Source organism: Drosophila mauritiana, chromosome 2L (genome assembly GCF_004382145.1).
Source record: "Drosophila mauritiana strain mau12 chromosome 2L, ASM438214v1, whole genome shotgun sequence".
Lineage (NCBI taxonomy): Eukaryota > Metazoa > Arthropoda > Insecta > Diptera > Drosophilidae > Drosophila > Drosophila mauritiana.
Genome location: NC_046667.1, coordinates 1,910,960 through 1,926,704, shown reverse-complemented (window position 1 = coordinate 1,926,704; position 15,745 = coordinate 1,910,960). Strand labels below are relative to the sequence as shown.

At 47.0% G+C, this 15,745-nt stretch overlaps 3 protein-coding genes and 1 non-coding gene across 11 annotated transcripts in view; 3 read left to right on the top strand and 1 right to left on the bottom strand.

Annotated features, from left to right (window-relative positions):
• The first annotated feature begins 2,673 nt into the window (after positions 1-2,673).
• Positions 2,674-3,592, top strand: LOC117145104 (protein lifeguard 1). Its single transcript, XM_033310627.1, has 3 exons — positions 2,674-2,830; positions 2,889-3,137; positions 3,196-3,592. The coding sequence occupies exons 1-3, from the start codon at positions 2,729-2,731 to the stop codon at positions 3,550-3,552; spliced, it is 708 nt and encodes a 235-aa protein (XP_033166518.1). The 5' UTR covers positions 2,674-2,728; the 3' UTR covers positions 3,553-3,592.
• Positions 3,593-3,618: 26 nt separating this feature from the next.
• LOC117145115 lies at positions 3,619-4,167 on the top strand. The gene is made up of 2 exons (XM_033310637.1): positions 3,619-3,633; positions 3,703-4,167. Exon 2 carries the CDS (start codon positions 3,742-3,744, stop codon positions 4,087-4,089), a length of 348 nt encoding a protein of 115 aa, XP_033166528.1. The 5' UTR covers positions 3,619-3,633; positions 3,703-3,741; the 3' UTR covers positions 4,090-4,167.
• A 915-nt stretch (positions 4,168-5,082) lies between these two features.
• LOC117135199 (mitogen-activated protein kinase-binding protein 1) overlaps positions 5,083-15,745 on the bottom strand; it is a 58,185-nt gene continuing 47,522 nt past the window's right edge. For 3 of the 8 annotated variants that reach the window (XM_033295276.1, XM_033295274.1, XM_033295277.1), the window contains 16 exons: positions 15,343-15,586; positions 15,064-15,273; positions 14,484-14,903; positions 13,699-14,421; positions 12,392-13,644; positions 12,010-12,329; positions 11,801-11,943; positions 11,482-11,526; positions 10,734-10,845; positions 7,675-7,770; positions 7,450-7,598; positions 7,307-7,382; positions 7,171-7,245; positions 6,910-7,110; positions 6,697-6,850; positions 5,411-6,575 (listed from right to left, as the gene is read on the bottom strand). In XM_033295276.1, the coding sequence (XP_033151167.1) occupies positions 6,395-6,575; positions 6,697-6,850; positions 6,910-7,110; positions 7,171-7,245; positions 7,307-7,382; positions 7,450-7,598; positions 7,675-7,770; positions 10,734-10,845; positions 11,482-11,526; positions 11,801-11,943; positions 12,010-12,329; positions 12,392-13,644; positions 13,699-14,421; positions 14,484-14,903; positions 15,064-15,273; positions 15,343-15,586 (4,402 nt within the window). In that variant the 3' untranslated portion in view covers positions 5,411-6,394. Of the gene's footprint in view, positions 6,576-6,696; positions 6,851-6,909; positions 7,111-7,170; positions 7,246-7,306; positions 7,383-7,449; positions 7,599-7,674; positions 7,771-7,962; positions 10,489-10,733; positions 10,846-11,481; positions 11,527-11,800; positions 11,944-12,009; positions 12,330-12,391; positions 13,645-13,698; positions 14,422-14,483; positions 14,904-15,063; positions 15,274-15,342; positions 15,587-15,745 lie in introns of all 8 variants that reach the window. The other 5 variants (XM_033295279.1, XM_033295275.1, XM_033295280.1 and 2 more) reach the window with 3 other exon arrangements.
• On the top strand, positions 11,194-11,264 carry Trnag-gcc. The gene has a single exon. It is a non-coding gene; the product is annotated as a tRNA-Gly (tRNA).

Below are 15,745 nucleotides of genomic sequence, written 5' to 3'. Positions count from 1 at the left end.
GGAGAGCGAGCCCTTTGGTTGTGCCCAATTTTCGATGATGACTTCTGACACCGCCTCGCGGCGTTCTTTTGAACCAAATCGGATTCCTCGATTCCTATCGTCGTCGAAGGCCAACCCCCAATTGTGGAATGAATGTGAATGGTCCTTCAGCCGTTGTCATGTTGGCCGCTCCCCCAGTCGATTCCTTTTGATGTTTGCCTTATGCACGCCCAGTCGGCCATTCGAGTGTCCATCTGCCTAGCCATCTGGGCGAAGTGCCCCCAATCCCACACCCTATTCCCCCATTCAATCCCCACTGACACAACCCGACTTATTTGGCTAATTGAACGCGGTTGGTCGTTGGCAGCACTTCATGCAGATCTGGCCCGGATAACTCGACACTTTTCCACTTCTCGGTCCGCTTATGCATGACACCTTGGGACTCCGGACAATACGACTTGGTCACCCGGCCGGACGACATTAATTAAGCTAATTAATAGCTATTGATCCTCGGGCGGTGCCAAAGTTTGGATTTCCGCCCGAAGGAAGCTGCTAATGAGCGGTTTGGTGGGAAAGTGCAGAAGTGTCAAGACTCTTGGTTATTCCTTTCTATAATAAAGGTAATAAGACATCTATTACACAGCAATGTAATATTAATAGTTTACTTCTAGCAGATAATCTAAGATTAATCTAACATACCATCTCGATTTGCCTAGAAGTACCTCAAAATATCTAGCATTACTTTCATAACATTAGTAAGGAGGCACCTTGGTAAGCACAGATTTAATCAAGAACTTATAGTTGCATTTTCCCATCCTTAAAAGTAATATAATAACTTCCGCCATATTTGAAAGCCGCCAAAACTGTTTACCCGCCGTAAACAATTTCCGCAGGCGCCATAATTTTTGTATAAAATACAAAATAATAAGCATAATATTTTCGCCTTTGTTTTTAGCATATCAATAACTCTTATCGGCGGTTTGGGGGCCGTGGCACGCCCACCGATTGTGCCACAACAACTCGAGCACGCAACAGGGGGAAAGTGCGGAAAATGCGAGCACTCGAGCCTCTCGCTGCACACAATAAAAAATTATAATCCAATTCCATTGTCCGTCGCCGTGGGGGTGGGAGGTGGGAAAATACGGCAGGCAACGACTGCGCTTATCGCCCGAAATGAGGCAGAACAATGAGGACACGGATGAGGATGGATGGATGGATGGATGGCTGGATGGATGGATGATGCACCGAGGCGGGGATGTAAGTCGAGCGTGAACTGCAGCGTAATCTCTTCCGGATATGATTGCGCCACCAAGTGCGAGGGATTGTCTGCCACCGGTGCTGTGACCTATCAGCTTTGTGTGCTGGCATCTTTGTGTGCCATGTATCTTGTGTCCTGGCATCACGCGGCTCAGCTGAGTTCAGCCCAGCGCAATCTGCTGCGATTACAATTTCTTAAAAAGCTAAAGCTGCATTTTCCTTTCAATTACGGACGCCCTCGGCGGCTCCTAATGGCCATATAAGTGTATCTCCTGTGCCAACAATGTGCTGGCTAAAAAAAGGAGAACAAAACAACACTTAACCCACGTTAATTGTCGACTCTCTGAACTATGACATGATCCCCTGCCACTCCTCCACATCGAAAGTGTCCCATGTCAATGGCTGGCTGCCATTAGAAGAAGAGGAAGCCACGGGGCGCTCAAGATTCCATTTGAGTATCTATAGTTTGGTCTTCTACGGGCGGGAAGGGTCCTCTACACTGTCAGAAAATTCCTTGCAAGTTTTGAAACGCTTCTGAATAATTCATAATCAGCAATTTTATTTGAAGCTTGTTTCAGAACGTTCACCCATTCCATATACACATTTTTCATGGATCAGCGCCTTCATCTGAGCTTTGCAGCTTAGTTCTGACCCTTCGATCCTTTCCCGGGGAAGAGCAGCTGACTTGGAGCAGACTCTGGACGGGGTGGTACGCAAGGCTGGCTTGGATTCGCTTTTCCGGGCAGCAGTTGCTCGACTTCCCAGCGAGAAGCGAGAGGCGAGAGGCCGGAAAACGATGACAATATGTGATGGGATCGACGCGCTGCTTGGCAACACATTGAAATGCATTCGAGTCGACGTAACACGGCTCAATTAGTGCGGTTCAGCGACTGCCAATGCAGCTTCTGCTGTCATCGTGTCCTCCAGTCTCCGCATCCGCTTCCACATCCTCGTCCTGCCCCGAGTCCTTGCGATTCTATTGCTCCAGCCATTGTCCGCCTGTTTCGCCTGGCTTTATGTCAACTTCTTGCACGCTTATTCACACCTGAGCACAAAACCGCACCGCGGGTTTTTGCTGCCTGAGGAGTCACGAATGCGACGCCAGCTTCCCAGTTTTCCTCGCCGCATTTTCACATTTCCACATTTTCACATTGGCGGGCAGCGAGGCGTCGCTCATTACGTGAAAAGCTGCTGGCAAGGATTCGCCCACATTTCATTAATTAGTCCTCCTTAGTGTGGTCTGCTTCGCCGCCTTTTGGCTCAGGAAAGGGATATAAGGATATAAAACAAGTAATGCCTAAAGATGATGTCCTGGTTCAAGCCGAGTATCTTTTTAATATAGTTATCATTTCATATCATATCATATCATGAATAAGCTTTAGATCTCTGAAAACTGAGCCAAGTCTGTGCATCTGCTGTCAAGGAAATACATAACTATATAATATCTATACACTGGGAACTTCTGGAAAATCAGTTGCTTAGGTAAATCAAAATGCGGTGTTGTTCGGAAAGAAGAGAAGAGCGGGCGCCCATGTATTTTGAGGACCGGTATAGCCGTCGGATCTTCATCAGTAGGGTTTTGATGATAGTGGCCGTGAGTACCCATGACATAGGAACTCAATGGGTTTTCCAATAACACGAGTACATTGCAGATTAACTTGCTCATGACTACGCTGATATTGACTTTTTGTGTGTTCCACATGGGAGCGAGGAAGTTCCTACTGAAGCACTGGTACATAGGGTTGGTCGGAATCGTTATTATATTGATATTTTCCTTTTTGATGTGCTGCTGCTCCTTCCTGTTCCGGAGCTCGCCATGCAAGTACATATTACTGGTAATATATGTGTTGGCCCATGCCTGTGTGGTTTGCTCTGCAGGGGTTCGATATCAACCGAAACTCGTAGGAGAATATTGATATTTGGGTAGTATAACCATTATGATACCACCGCCATTTATAGGTTTTTATAGCCGTGGCCAGCTGTGCTGCCATTGTGGTGTTGCTGTTTCTCTTCGCAAGATTTGCACCTTGCGATTTCACCGGATGCTGGATCTTCGTTTTCGTATTATCTCTAGTAGTTATGATCATGGGAATAGTGGCCATTTTCTTCCCAACCATACGCATAGTGTACGCATCGCTTGGAGTACTCCTATTCTGCGTGTATATAGTGATTGATATCCAATTGATAATTGGCGGCAGGACCCACAAAAACCAGTTCGACGAGTCGGATTATGTATTGGCTGCCATGATGCTATACAGCGACATTGTATTCCTCTTCCTGTTTTTACTAGACCTAATTGGCTTGATAGATGCATAAAAATAAATGGGTTTATATAGGCTTAAAAACATTTTTTACTTTAAATTCAGATGCCGAGCATTTGCTGTCACACAGAAATAGGTGAGCATACAAAATATACAGGATTGTAATATTTCGGATTGTGTTCTGATTACATAGCCAATTTCGAAGTCGATCAGTAGAAACCTAAAATCAATTCTCTGAAACAAAATGACGTGCGAAGTGCAGAATTTCATAGATGGCATGTCGCAGACTTTTTGTAAGCACAAAGAGATGCGCAAATGCCAAATGCTCGAGATCCTGGACAAAGTGCGCTCCTGCGATTGCAGGCACAAAAAAAGGCTAAACAACTGCCGGATGCTCAAGTCTGGACGCCGGCAACCCGCATCCCAGGGCTGGACCCTCTACCTCGTCGCCGCCTGCTTCGGATTGCTCCTGCTCATGATCATCTATGTGATCCATGTGGCCAGAAGGTACAATCATGTACGGGCCTACGGCAGCAGCGCCTGCGGATCCACTTTGTTCTACAGCTACACGGACTGCGATGTGTTCTACTAGGGATTACTAACCAAGCTCACTTATATTTTGACTCAATTGTTCAATAAAGCTTTCCAATAGCATATCCATTGGATGAATTAATAGGTTTGTAAAGTAAGGTCCTCATGCTAACTCCAAATTGACGCCGAATCAATATACACTTTTCCCACTGCTCACTTCATTTTTGTATTTATTTTTCCATGGTCCGAGTTACACATTCAGACATTCAGGCGATGATGGGTCCTGCGAAAGTTGGGTGGCCCAGGGCAGGGGCGTGTCTGGCATTATTGGGAACATTCGTGCTCAACTTTTCACCCGCTTTATGATTGGACGCTGCCGTAAATTATGCATAAAGCATAAGGGCCAGAAAGAGACCGAGCGACGGGAGCGAGAAGGAGGGCGAGTGCTGGCTTTCGGGGTGAGTCCATCATCGAACGTGCCATTCAGTTTTATTGGGTTATCGAGTGGGACAGGACCTTCCAGCCCCACCTCCCCCCGTCCACGGAAGTGCCGGCTTGTTGGCCTAGCTCAATATTGACACACGTTAATTGAAGCCCGCCGGCTGCCAAAAGTATCAATGGCCATCCCTTAGCCGTGGGTCAGCGCCGAACTGAACAACCATTGCCTGCTCACATTGTGTTGCCGGCGTTGGGGGAGGGGAGGAGAGGTGGGTTTCCAGGTGGGTGGTACTCTGGGGTGGACCTTGGTGGGATATCAAAGGTGTAAGCTCATGTTTGACAGCATGTGAGGGTATAAACTTATTGTGTCCCAAAAAATATGTCGTTAATTTAACGTTTAGCTTTAATAGAGTTCACCCTTAGCTGGACTTTTGGGGGTGGTGGGTGCTCAACTGATTGAGCCCCACATGTTGGCCGATTACGTCACCTGCTGCGCGGTCATCTCTTTGTAGGCGGTAATAAACACCGATTGCCAAGGTAATTTTAAACGATCCGTAATTGACTCACACACATTGGGTTCTCCGAACTTTACTTTTGTTCAGTAAACGTTGAATTATTTTTTATTACATGGCTTTCAATATTTCTTAGGCGTAACAATACACAATTCCTGCAGTTAGTCGTTTTAGTCGCTTATAGATGAGGATATTATTTGGTTTTGAATGAAGTCCATCCCATATATATATATATAGTTTGTGAGTTCTTGGCAATCCTGGTGTCATATGACGCTTTCATATGTGCAGGATCTCTGAGGGTTTAGATTTCCTTGACCCCAAAATCTTTGCCGCCAAATCAAGAAAAGTGTAAGGGGTCTCGGGGTTAAGTCGTTAAGAGAATGGTCCTCGCGATATTTTGTTAATAGAAATCGGTAGTAAAACAAGAAACAGTTTAATGTTTTCAAAAATTATGCATTATGTATTATTTTCGCTTTGAATTAGTTGTTTTTTAGTTTAGTTCTGAGTTTAGATAGCATAATTAATCGTAAGTGTTGGTTTTTCCTATTTGAAGTTAAATTTAATACATTTTGTTTAGTTGTAAATTATTGTAATGTAAATTTTAGGACTAATTCAAGTTCATATCTAGGTATATATGTATATTTATAGGTAGTGTTATAATTGTTGTAAATACAATCGAATAATTAACTAATACAGAATAATTACAGAACAAATTGATTGGAAATAGATTTCTTCGTTCTGATCAAACGTCTGAATATCTTTGATTCTTCACATAAGCAATTCTCAGATTATCATTTGTGGCATGTCTAGATGCATATAAATATAATGTGAGTAGAGGCATACATAGTATATGGGTATAAATTGAAATTTTGGAATATTCAAATTTGACACACATTTCTCGTACTTTTGTCTTTTCTTTTTCATTTGGAGTGATTCGCAAACAGAACGTCAACAAAAAGAGAGAATAAATCATACAGAAAGAAGGCATAGACTAAGCGCACTTTGTAACAATTCGCTCGACTCCTCGACCGGTCCGGTCATTCCGTATCATTCCGCCTTAAACTCAAATAACACTTAACACGTACATAAACCTATTAAGCTTATTAAACTTAACATTTACAGAATTTAATTCAAGCTAAACGCAATCGGTTGACATATAAATTATCGTTAAAAGAAATGCACACGCGCACAAAAACGAAACAGAAAACTTAGCGGCTACGCAACTTGAACTAATTGCTAAGAAAATAAATTTACATCAACTGTGAATGTTTATTAATTACAAATTAGTGGTTGGTTGCTTGATTTGCTTGCCGTTCGCCTGTGTGTGGGTTCAGTTAAATAAATAGGTGTTGGTTAGTCCTTCCCGCAGATCCGCTGCCCTCGATTAGTCATTTAGTCTATCCTAAGCTCTACACACTAGGAGTTATTCTCACAGTCATCGGGTTTGTGCTTCGTGCGTAAATTGCTCAAAAGATCGGCACAGTTGTTGACCATCATCAGATAGTCTCCGTTGTCAGCGTTCAGCTGATCGTGGTTCAATCCCCCACTACCACCCACTCCTAATCCCCCGCCTCCGTTGTTCGTCTTATCCGCTTGTCTGGAAAAAAGATACCATCTCGATTAGTATTCTTAATGAGATGCATTTCGATCTAAGCATTGCATGAGTATACAGTTCTTTTTGTGCAGGCTGTAGATTCACACTAAACTATCAATCCTACCGATTGGTGATGCTGCTTAGCATATTCCTGGACATGATCAGGGCGTTCTCCAGTTCCTTCAGCAGCAGCGTATTCTTCAGATTCGCATGCAGCTGCATAGCTGCTTGTGTGGTTGTATAAAGTTTATTGATCACATTGTGTACTTGGGCTTCAGCTGCAAGGAAATACATAGTTAATAAATATTTAAAAATATATTTTAAAATATTTTCTTACGATCTGTGCCCTCGAAATCCTCAGTGGAAGTCACTCCGCTCCTCTGCTTGGCATTTCCGCCGGGGCTGCCACTGTTGTTGATCATCAGTTTGCTTTTGTGATCAAAGGCCAGGTTCCTAGGCCTTGGTGGCACAATGGGCTTGTTGTTGACAGTGCTATTGGGCGTCTCCTCGGAGCTGGAGTCGTCCTGCATGGGCGTGGCTAATGGGGGAGTAAACATAATTATTTCCGGTCGAAAAAGGATGAAGCAAGGACACTCACCACTGCTAAAGTTTGGCGTCTTTCGCCGATTGTTGTTAACATTGTTAATCTTGTTGCTGTACTGGCGATTCGCAGCTGCAGGTTATGGATTAGGTTAATTTGATTATTTCTCATTTTAAGAATTAAATTTACTCACCAATGGGTCCGTTGCTGCGTCCCTGCCCGTTGCTGGCACTTCGCAAGCGGTTGCTGTCCTCGGGTTCCGAGTCGCTCTACATAAAAATTAAGAGGGATAATATAATTTTGGAATGGAAAATGAATTGTTTGCTTAGTACTTACGCCCTGATTGAGAACGTTCATGGAGTTGCTGGAGGCACCCAGCCCAGTTTTGCCCTGCAAACTGTTCCTTTTGCTGGCCGATCGCGAGACGTTTCCATTTCGGTGCTGGACCTGCGGCTTCTGTGGAGTGCCATTCTGCGATTTTCCAGCTGCAAGATCGATACAAAAATTGAAAATAAGTACTCTTGAGATTTATACCAGGGGTATACAATCGAGGGTGCTTACGCTTGCCAAAGTTGCCCATGTGCAGGTCGCTCAGCGAGCAGGCGCGGCGTATGGAGGACTCCTCGATGGGCATGGGATTGAGCGTTTTGGGATTGCCTGAAATGTGGGTCAGAGATTAGTTTCGACTCGGGTCATGCGGTTATGGTTTTTACTGTGCTAGGATATCGAGAAATGGCGGGTGGTGGTCAAAAAGGGGAAATAAAAACTAGCAAATAACTGTGGGTGCGCAAATGAAGGTGGCGAAAAACTCAAGAGGCACAACAACCAAGGCGGAAATGGGGCTCAAACCTGGCTCCATCCTCAAAACAACAGTCTGTCCGATGTCATCGTGATCAGTGCAATCTGCAGTGATCCCTGGGTTCGCCAGATCTCCGCTCTCATCGTCGGCAATCACTTCCTTGGCCAACTCCACACCCTGGCTGTTGTAGATGCCAGTGAAATCGGTGCTCTCTAGGACATCTGGCAAGCTGCAGTTTCTGCGGATGTTCCTCGCATAGGCGCACAAATCCGAGGCATCTTTGGATGCCAGATCCTCATCTTCTGTGGGATCTTCACCTCTGGCCAGCATGTCAAAGTTCATGGTCAAACTTTTCACATAGCCCTTCTCCTTGGCATTGCAGTTGAAGGGCCTCAATCGCGATTCGGTGGCCAGACGTATTTGCTCCATTTTGTTCTCCTCCATGGCGATTAACTTCTCGATGATGTCGATTTTTTTGGCTATATTCTGGCACTGATGGCTGGTTGAGGTGCCTGCTCCTTTTCCCTTTCCACTTCCTCCCTTTCCGCTGATCTTGCCAGCGTTGTCAAGGTTTTTTCGATACTTTTCCCGCTCCTGTTGTATCTCATCCACCACTGCTTGAAGTTGGGGTTTGGTGTACAGTTTAAGGCTCTGCATGTTTTCCAGATTCTCCGGAGCATTTCCGTTCTCCGCGAAATACATTTCGAAACTGCGCTCTCCATAATCGCTGGGCAGGCTACCCACCTCCATTTCCGGTGGCTCCTCTTCTCTCGTCAGCCTCTCCCTCTTGGCACTGGGCGTATACTTGATCTGCGAGACTGTGTTGAAGCGCACAGAGATCTTTGGCCTATTTTTCTGCCTCACACTAGTTGCCCTTCGACTGCTTTCGCTGGTATCAAAGCGGGAGACTTTCTTCAGACAACTCTGGGTGGCTGATCCTCCAGCCAGAGCTCCAGAACTTACTGAGCTCCGCATCGCCGGCCTCCTTTGCTGTTCCCGCTCCCTTTGCTTTTCCCTTTCGAATTTCTGTAAGTTATGCTCAAATTGCTGGACAACACTGGCGGTTCTGGACTGGGATTTCTGTTTTTGCTGCTTTTCCATGTGGCTCAAGGTGCTGACTAGATTGTGAGGTTTTGCCGGCACCGGCGGCTTGGGTTTCAGTGGTTTCCTCACAAAAAGATTGTCACCTGATTGCATGGGATTCGAATTCCTTTGCTGTCGCTGTTGGGCGAAGTCCGTACTTAAGGACTTGTTAACACCTGAGGTATATTGCTTATTCTTGGATCGCAGAGTGGGTATATTTTCAGACACCTGAACCTGAGCTATTCTGGGATATGTCTTAGAACTGGGCAGTGGTTTCAGTGGCTCCAGATTGTAGCCTGTGACATCGAAGCTGTCCGTTGTTGTGGAATGCTGTTGTCGCATATAGTAGTCGAAGCTGCCGTAGGCATTGGGGCTGTTTCCGTAGGACTTGGACACCGGACCGTGGATAATAAAGTTCCGGATGCCGGCATGGCGCTGTTGAAGAACAGCCACCTGAGTTTGAGGATACTCCAGGGGAGCACTCTGGCAATCACTTTCATCCGACAGTACGCTCTCCAAGCTATTGCAATAGCTTCCAGGACCATCGCCATCGGAAAGCAGAGAGAGTGACTCCTGACTCTGCTGGCCGGTGAGGAAGAAACTGGCACTGGAATGGCGTTGGGTCTCCAGAAATCTAGCCTCGTCCAATCTTCTCTGACTGGAAGCAAATTGCTCCGGCTGCAGAATATCCGAGAGGGACACCTTCCTCTCGCATTGGTAAAATTCCCTGTATACGTAATACTGTGTAGTTCTGCCAGTGGGCGTGGAATCACCGGTGGAACCCAGTCCTCCCAAGTTTCTCAGATTCGCTGGCATGGAGTACGATGCTGGGATACCGGGTTCATCCAGATCTCCGTATTTTCGGGTGATCTCATCAATCATCTTTTCCGTATCAGCATGGATCATGTCCAGAATAGTTCTAGCATCATCAGCATAGACAGAGTGCCTTTTGGGCTCGCCGAGCAGAGCTCCTCTTTCGTTTCCCTCGGCAGACCATTCCACCTCTTCGTGGACTGGAGAAACTGGACAGGATTTGTAGTGCTTTAGGATGCTAGGCGTACGCCTGTTGTTCCCAGCTGGATTCCTCTTCGCTCTTTGTTGCTGCTGCTGCTGCTGTTGGCGATTTTGAGGCTGGGAATGCGAACGCATTGCAGATGTAGATCCCGCTGCAGATCCTCCGAACGGAACCCCGGGAGGCGGATGGATCTGATGCACGCCCACATGATGTGGATAGGGCGGATAGTGCTGCTGCACCTGCCGCATCGTCTGGAAGTTCTGTTGCAGCTTCGATTTCGGGGCAGCACAGTTGAAAAATTGTTGGGAGGCAGGAGGCGCATATTGCTGATGTTGCTGCTGGGCTTGCTGATGTGGCTCCTTTGGAATTTGATATTTCTGCTGCACTGGTGGCTGGAGTTGCTGCTGGGTATTCGTTGGTGCAGCCGTTGCTGTTGTGTTTTGAGGGCTAGTATACTGCGAAGTGTCATGGGAGGCAACTAATGGGGTTAGTCAAAGTATCAAAGTAAGGGGCATATTGATCACAAATGGTACCAAATCGTAATACATTAGTTTTACCGCAGATGTCACAAATAGGAGAGCAATATTCAAAGAGAGATAGACAACAGAGAGAGCAAACAACGGGAGAAAGAGTTTTTGGTTATATTAGCCTACTATCCAACTTGGAGGGGATATTCATTTGGTTTTAAAGCTGTCTGGGTTCAATATTTCCCCCATCCCCTACCTGGCTTCGTGTAACGTCCTGGTCCTCCGCCCGCATTCCTCGATCCATCCAAGTTGGCTGCCAGACTCAGGTCCGATATGCTATGGCTTCCCCGGAGGGGTCTATGGCCTACCTGTGGGTCAAAGAATGTAAAATGAATAAGGGAACGTAACCATAAACATAAGTTAGTAAAACACCCAACCGCATAGACTGTAAATATAATAGTTTAAGAAAATTAACACAAATCATTAGTAAAGTTAGCAAACGCAAAAACTAGATGAGTAAAGTTATGGAATTGAGTCAGAAAATTGTGAGTGGTTTTCTTGTTGAGAGCTGTGATATGGAGTGAAAGGCTGAGGGAGATCGCTGATCTGCAGCTCACTCGACTCATGAGACAAGCAAGTTTTTCGTAATCGCTAGTTTAGGCTATTTTTAGAAACAGCTTAGTGTGGTGGGAAGTTGATTTTCGTTAAATCACGAAGCATCGGTGGTTCAGTGGTAGAATGCTCGCCTGCCACGCGGGCGGCCCGGGTTCGATTCCCGGCCGATGCATAAATAACATTTTTGTTTTTAGTTATTTAATAAATTAGTTATTTGTGTAGTTATTTTGGTTTTAGAGAGTAAGTATTATATATGTGTTCTTTTATTTTTTGTAATGCAGTGCGCTGGGTCTTTCTCCCATGTGTTTAAAAGCATTGTCAAAATGAAACTGCCTAAAGCGTCGTTAGGAAAGCAAAACGTCTTTAGATTCCAACAAAAATCGGCTCACCTCAGCTATAGCATTCAACCGTGTGTTGCCATTTTTTCGCGTACCCTAAACACACAGAGTCGGTCAAGGTTTTATTATTTTTTGGGGTGCATGTGTTTTTGGGGTGGGAGATTGGAGATTGGAGGACGGACCAGACACCATAAACAAATAAGGGACACATATAAAATACAGAAGAACAACAAAAGAAAAACACAAATTAAATGGGCAAATAAAAGTGCTCAGATAATGGAAAACCGACGAAGCAGTAAAGTCCGCACAGTAGGCACAGTTAAACGGAAGTACACTGAGAGAAGGGTCACTCCTGACCCCCAGCACTTACATTCTCCAGCTGCTGCTTGACCTTGTTGATGACCTGCAGCAGCTCCTCCTTTTTGGTGCTTGTATACGACTTGGTGATGGTGGGCGGCGCGGCCACGCTTTTCCCATTCTCCGTATTGTGCTTGGCGCTGATGCTGCGGCGACCTGGAATATGAAAGGATATGCAATTAAATCCGTAAAGAGATTTCCCAAGACGAAATAATGTCTTACTGCTGCCACCCCTTTCCATTGGCGTTGTTAGTCCCGGTCCCTCCGGCAAGGCGGCGTGCAGGAAGCTGTTGGTGCTGGTCTGGGGCAGATTTTCCGAGCTGCCACCCAACGTCGAGGCCAGCGACCGCTCGGCATTTTCGGCACTGGGCGTGGAGCCTTCGTCTTCGGTATCGGAGGTCCCAGTTCCGGTGCTCGCAGTATGCAAACTTCCGTTTCCGCTGAGAGCCGAAGGGGTAAGCTGAAGGCCGGACTTTTCAAACTTCTGACGGCGCACCGATTTGCGCAGCTCATCCTCGTTCATGGCCGTCACCTTGAAATCTCTGCAGGGGAAAAAGGATTCGTGTTCATTATTTGCTACTGTAATTCATTTGAGTATACTAACGTTGGCGTGCTGGGCGCGAGGTTGTTGTAGAACATTCCGTGATCGGAGCTAGTTCTCTCTCCATCGGATATGTCCTCCACATCGCCATCGTGATCATGGGTATGGGTATCGAATCGCAGACCCGGCTTTAACCGTTTATCCGGCAACTGTAGACGCTGTTGGGCAGCTCCAGAACCCGTCGACATGGCACCATTGGAGGCAGAAACAGCCATCGAGGAAACGGAGGACACAGTGACCACCGTTCCGTTGTTGCTGCTGCCAATGAACTTGAGTTCGCCCCTTCGCGTCTCCATTCCAGAATCGATGGAGGAGTCCTCACTCAAGTAGGTTTGATTGTACGTAATGTCCTTGGAAGAGGCACTATTGTAATCAGAGGTCTGGACATTTACACCGCTGTGACCACCTACAGACGAAACGGTTCCCAGAGGACTTTCGGAGTTGGAACGCAGGTCATCGGCCGTTTCCAACTGAGTGCTCCTCTGGGCCCATCTTCCCCTGGCCCGGGGTGCCAGTCCTGTCATCTGTTGACTGGGCGATGAGCTTAGATTTCCCATCGATGAAGCAGCATGCATGCCAGGCACAGTCGCAGATCCACCAATGGGCGTGGGTATGGACAAGGCCCCACTATCCGAATCGGCTGCTGCTTTTCGCATCGCCCACTGAGGCAGTTGACCCACATCGGAAAACCTTTCGGCCACTCCAAACTTGGGCTGCAATTGCGGTTGCTCTATTTCACTGGTAGGCGATTCCAGGACAATACCATCCGGTGGCGAAATGGGAGCCAAGGGTCGCGGCAATGGAGCATGTCCAGATCTGAGACGCTGTTGCGACATCCTGGCCTGCATGGTCACTATCATATCGTGTGGCACTTGCCATATGAAAATGCAACCGTCGCCACTTGCGGAAATTAAATGTCTGCAATCGTTGGTGAACTTGAGTCCCGTGACCAACTCGCTGTGACCGTACATCCTTGCCATGCACTCATTGGAGTAGTAATCATAAACAGCAAGCGTTTTATCAGTGCAGGAAGTGGCAACATAGATGCCACTGGGATCGAGACTGAGTTTGATCAGACTTCCTTCGTCTGAATGGGAGCCCTTGAAGGTCTTTGTTTGCTTGGCATTCTGGGTTCCGTAAACCCGCACGTTGCGATCCTGGCAGGCGGTCAAAATGTGCTTGGCATTCGAGTCCACCTCCATGTCGTACAACGTCGTCTTTCCTGAGGTGTTGGTGCCCCTCATGAAGATATTTCCCTGTTGAAGAAAAGATTAGATCATCTGGGCCATATAAAGCAATGCAAGACTCACCTGAAAACTCCTAAACATAATAGATTTGTCGGCGCCACAACTGATCATCTGGAAGTTGAGTCCTGCACCCACAAACTTAATGGAGGTGATGGAGGAGCTGTGATCGTCCAGCGTTTGTAGCAGTAGATAATTCTGCGCCACGTCGAAAACATGGATCAGTCGATCCCTACTGGCACTGGCTAACAACTTTCGTTCGATCTTCTCATTGGAATACTCCAAGCAAAGCACCTCAGACTCATGGGCTTCGATGGTGGTGAGCAGGCGCAGATTGACCAGACTGTACACGCGTATGTTGCCGCAACGATCTCCACTGGCCAAGTGCTGCAGTTCCGGACTGATCTTGATGCACCGCACTCCATTCCTTCCATCGTAGGAGGAGTTTCCAGCTTTGTCGAACAGAGATGAACCCTGATCCTTGATAAACTGCAGTTCATCGTCGCTGTAGACGATCTTCAGCAGCTCCTTGGAGTAGATGTTCCTCCGATAGATATCGTTGTTGGTGCATCCGTCCAATCCCCAGACACGGATCGTGTCGTCCGAGGAGCAGGTGACGAAGCATTCCTCTGGAAGGGTTTGCGATGGCTCCCGCTCTACGTTATATGGCACTGTCTCCACGCCCCAGATGCAAGTGGAGTGATAAAGGAACGAGTGCGACTTGCCCACTCGTGAGATGTCGCGCAGATCCCAGATGTAAAGAGAGTGATCGTTGTAAACGCAGCTCACCTGAAAAAAACCAATTAATAATTAGCATTCAATTACTGCCAAACTACTGCCAAAGTCCCTACCTTCGAACGCTGTTCGTCAAACACCATGGCAATGCAGTCGGGGAACTTGGCCTGCTGTGGCACCGACATGATGTGGTTGATCTGGATGCCCTGGGCCACATCCACACCCAGGTAATGAGTTCTGGGCAGAGTGGTCACGTATTCCAGCGTGGCCGCATTGAAGATGCGGATGATGGACTCCGCACAGCCCACGAGAATGAACCTTTCATTCACGCAGATACAGTTGGCATTGGTGGTGCGGCACTGCACCCACTTGTCGAGCAGGCGGCGGGAGCTGAACTCCACCAAGTGTCCTTGCCGCGTGATGGCGTACGTGCTCTCCGCACATATCCCCTTGCCGCACGCCACCGCACAAAAGTCGTTGTCCCGCAAATCGCCCAGAATTGCGCTCCGACCCATCAGGGGAATAGGATCCTTGTACTGCAAAGGACATAAATCATTAGCTCCTGACCTTCAGCATAGAGTGTGTCATTAAATATTCAAAGCAGCAAAGCGTTTCCACTGTATTGTATATCATTTAAACAGTATTCGATGTTCAAGTCCTTTGTGAATTTGAAAATCATCTCAGAGTCCTGCTTACCTTTCTTCCGCCCTCCAGATACCAGTATTTTACGTGGCGATTGCCCACGGTCACAAAGTAGCTGCCATCCTCGGAAAAGCACACGGCAGCCACCTTGGAGCTGATTTTATTCGAGGCCATCTTCAGGTTGGCCCGCCAGTCGAACACATTGACAATCATGTCGTGCTGGGAGCCCACCGAAACCAGGTACTTGCCAGTGGGCGAAAAGGCCTGCGGATTAAGATGAGGGCGTTATTACCTCGATTTAATTAAATAAATGCAATAAAGGCGAGGACTCACCACACAGGTGACGGCGTATTTGTGGTCCACAAACTCCGCAACAACACTGCCGCCGCTGCAGTGCTCCAGACTTCCGTTCGGAGTCTCCAGCTCCCAGACCTTGATGGCCGGATTGATGCCACACTCCCCGGTGGCCACGTAGCGACCACACCGGGAGAACGCCACGGATGTGAATGCTTTGCGGGAGGTGTTGACCAGGTAGGCCTGTGTCTGGCGTTTCGCGTTGAAGAGCACCACGGTGCAGCTGCAAAACGGAGATATTGAATTTTTAGTATATATACGAATACTTAATACATGACACAGTCACTTAAATGCTGGCACAGCAGAAACCACATAAAAATTAGGATTAAAGAAGTCAGCAAAATAAAGGAGTAATTAATTACTACTATCGCTATATACAGCT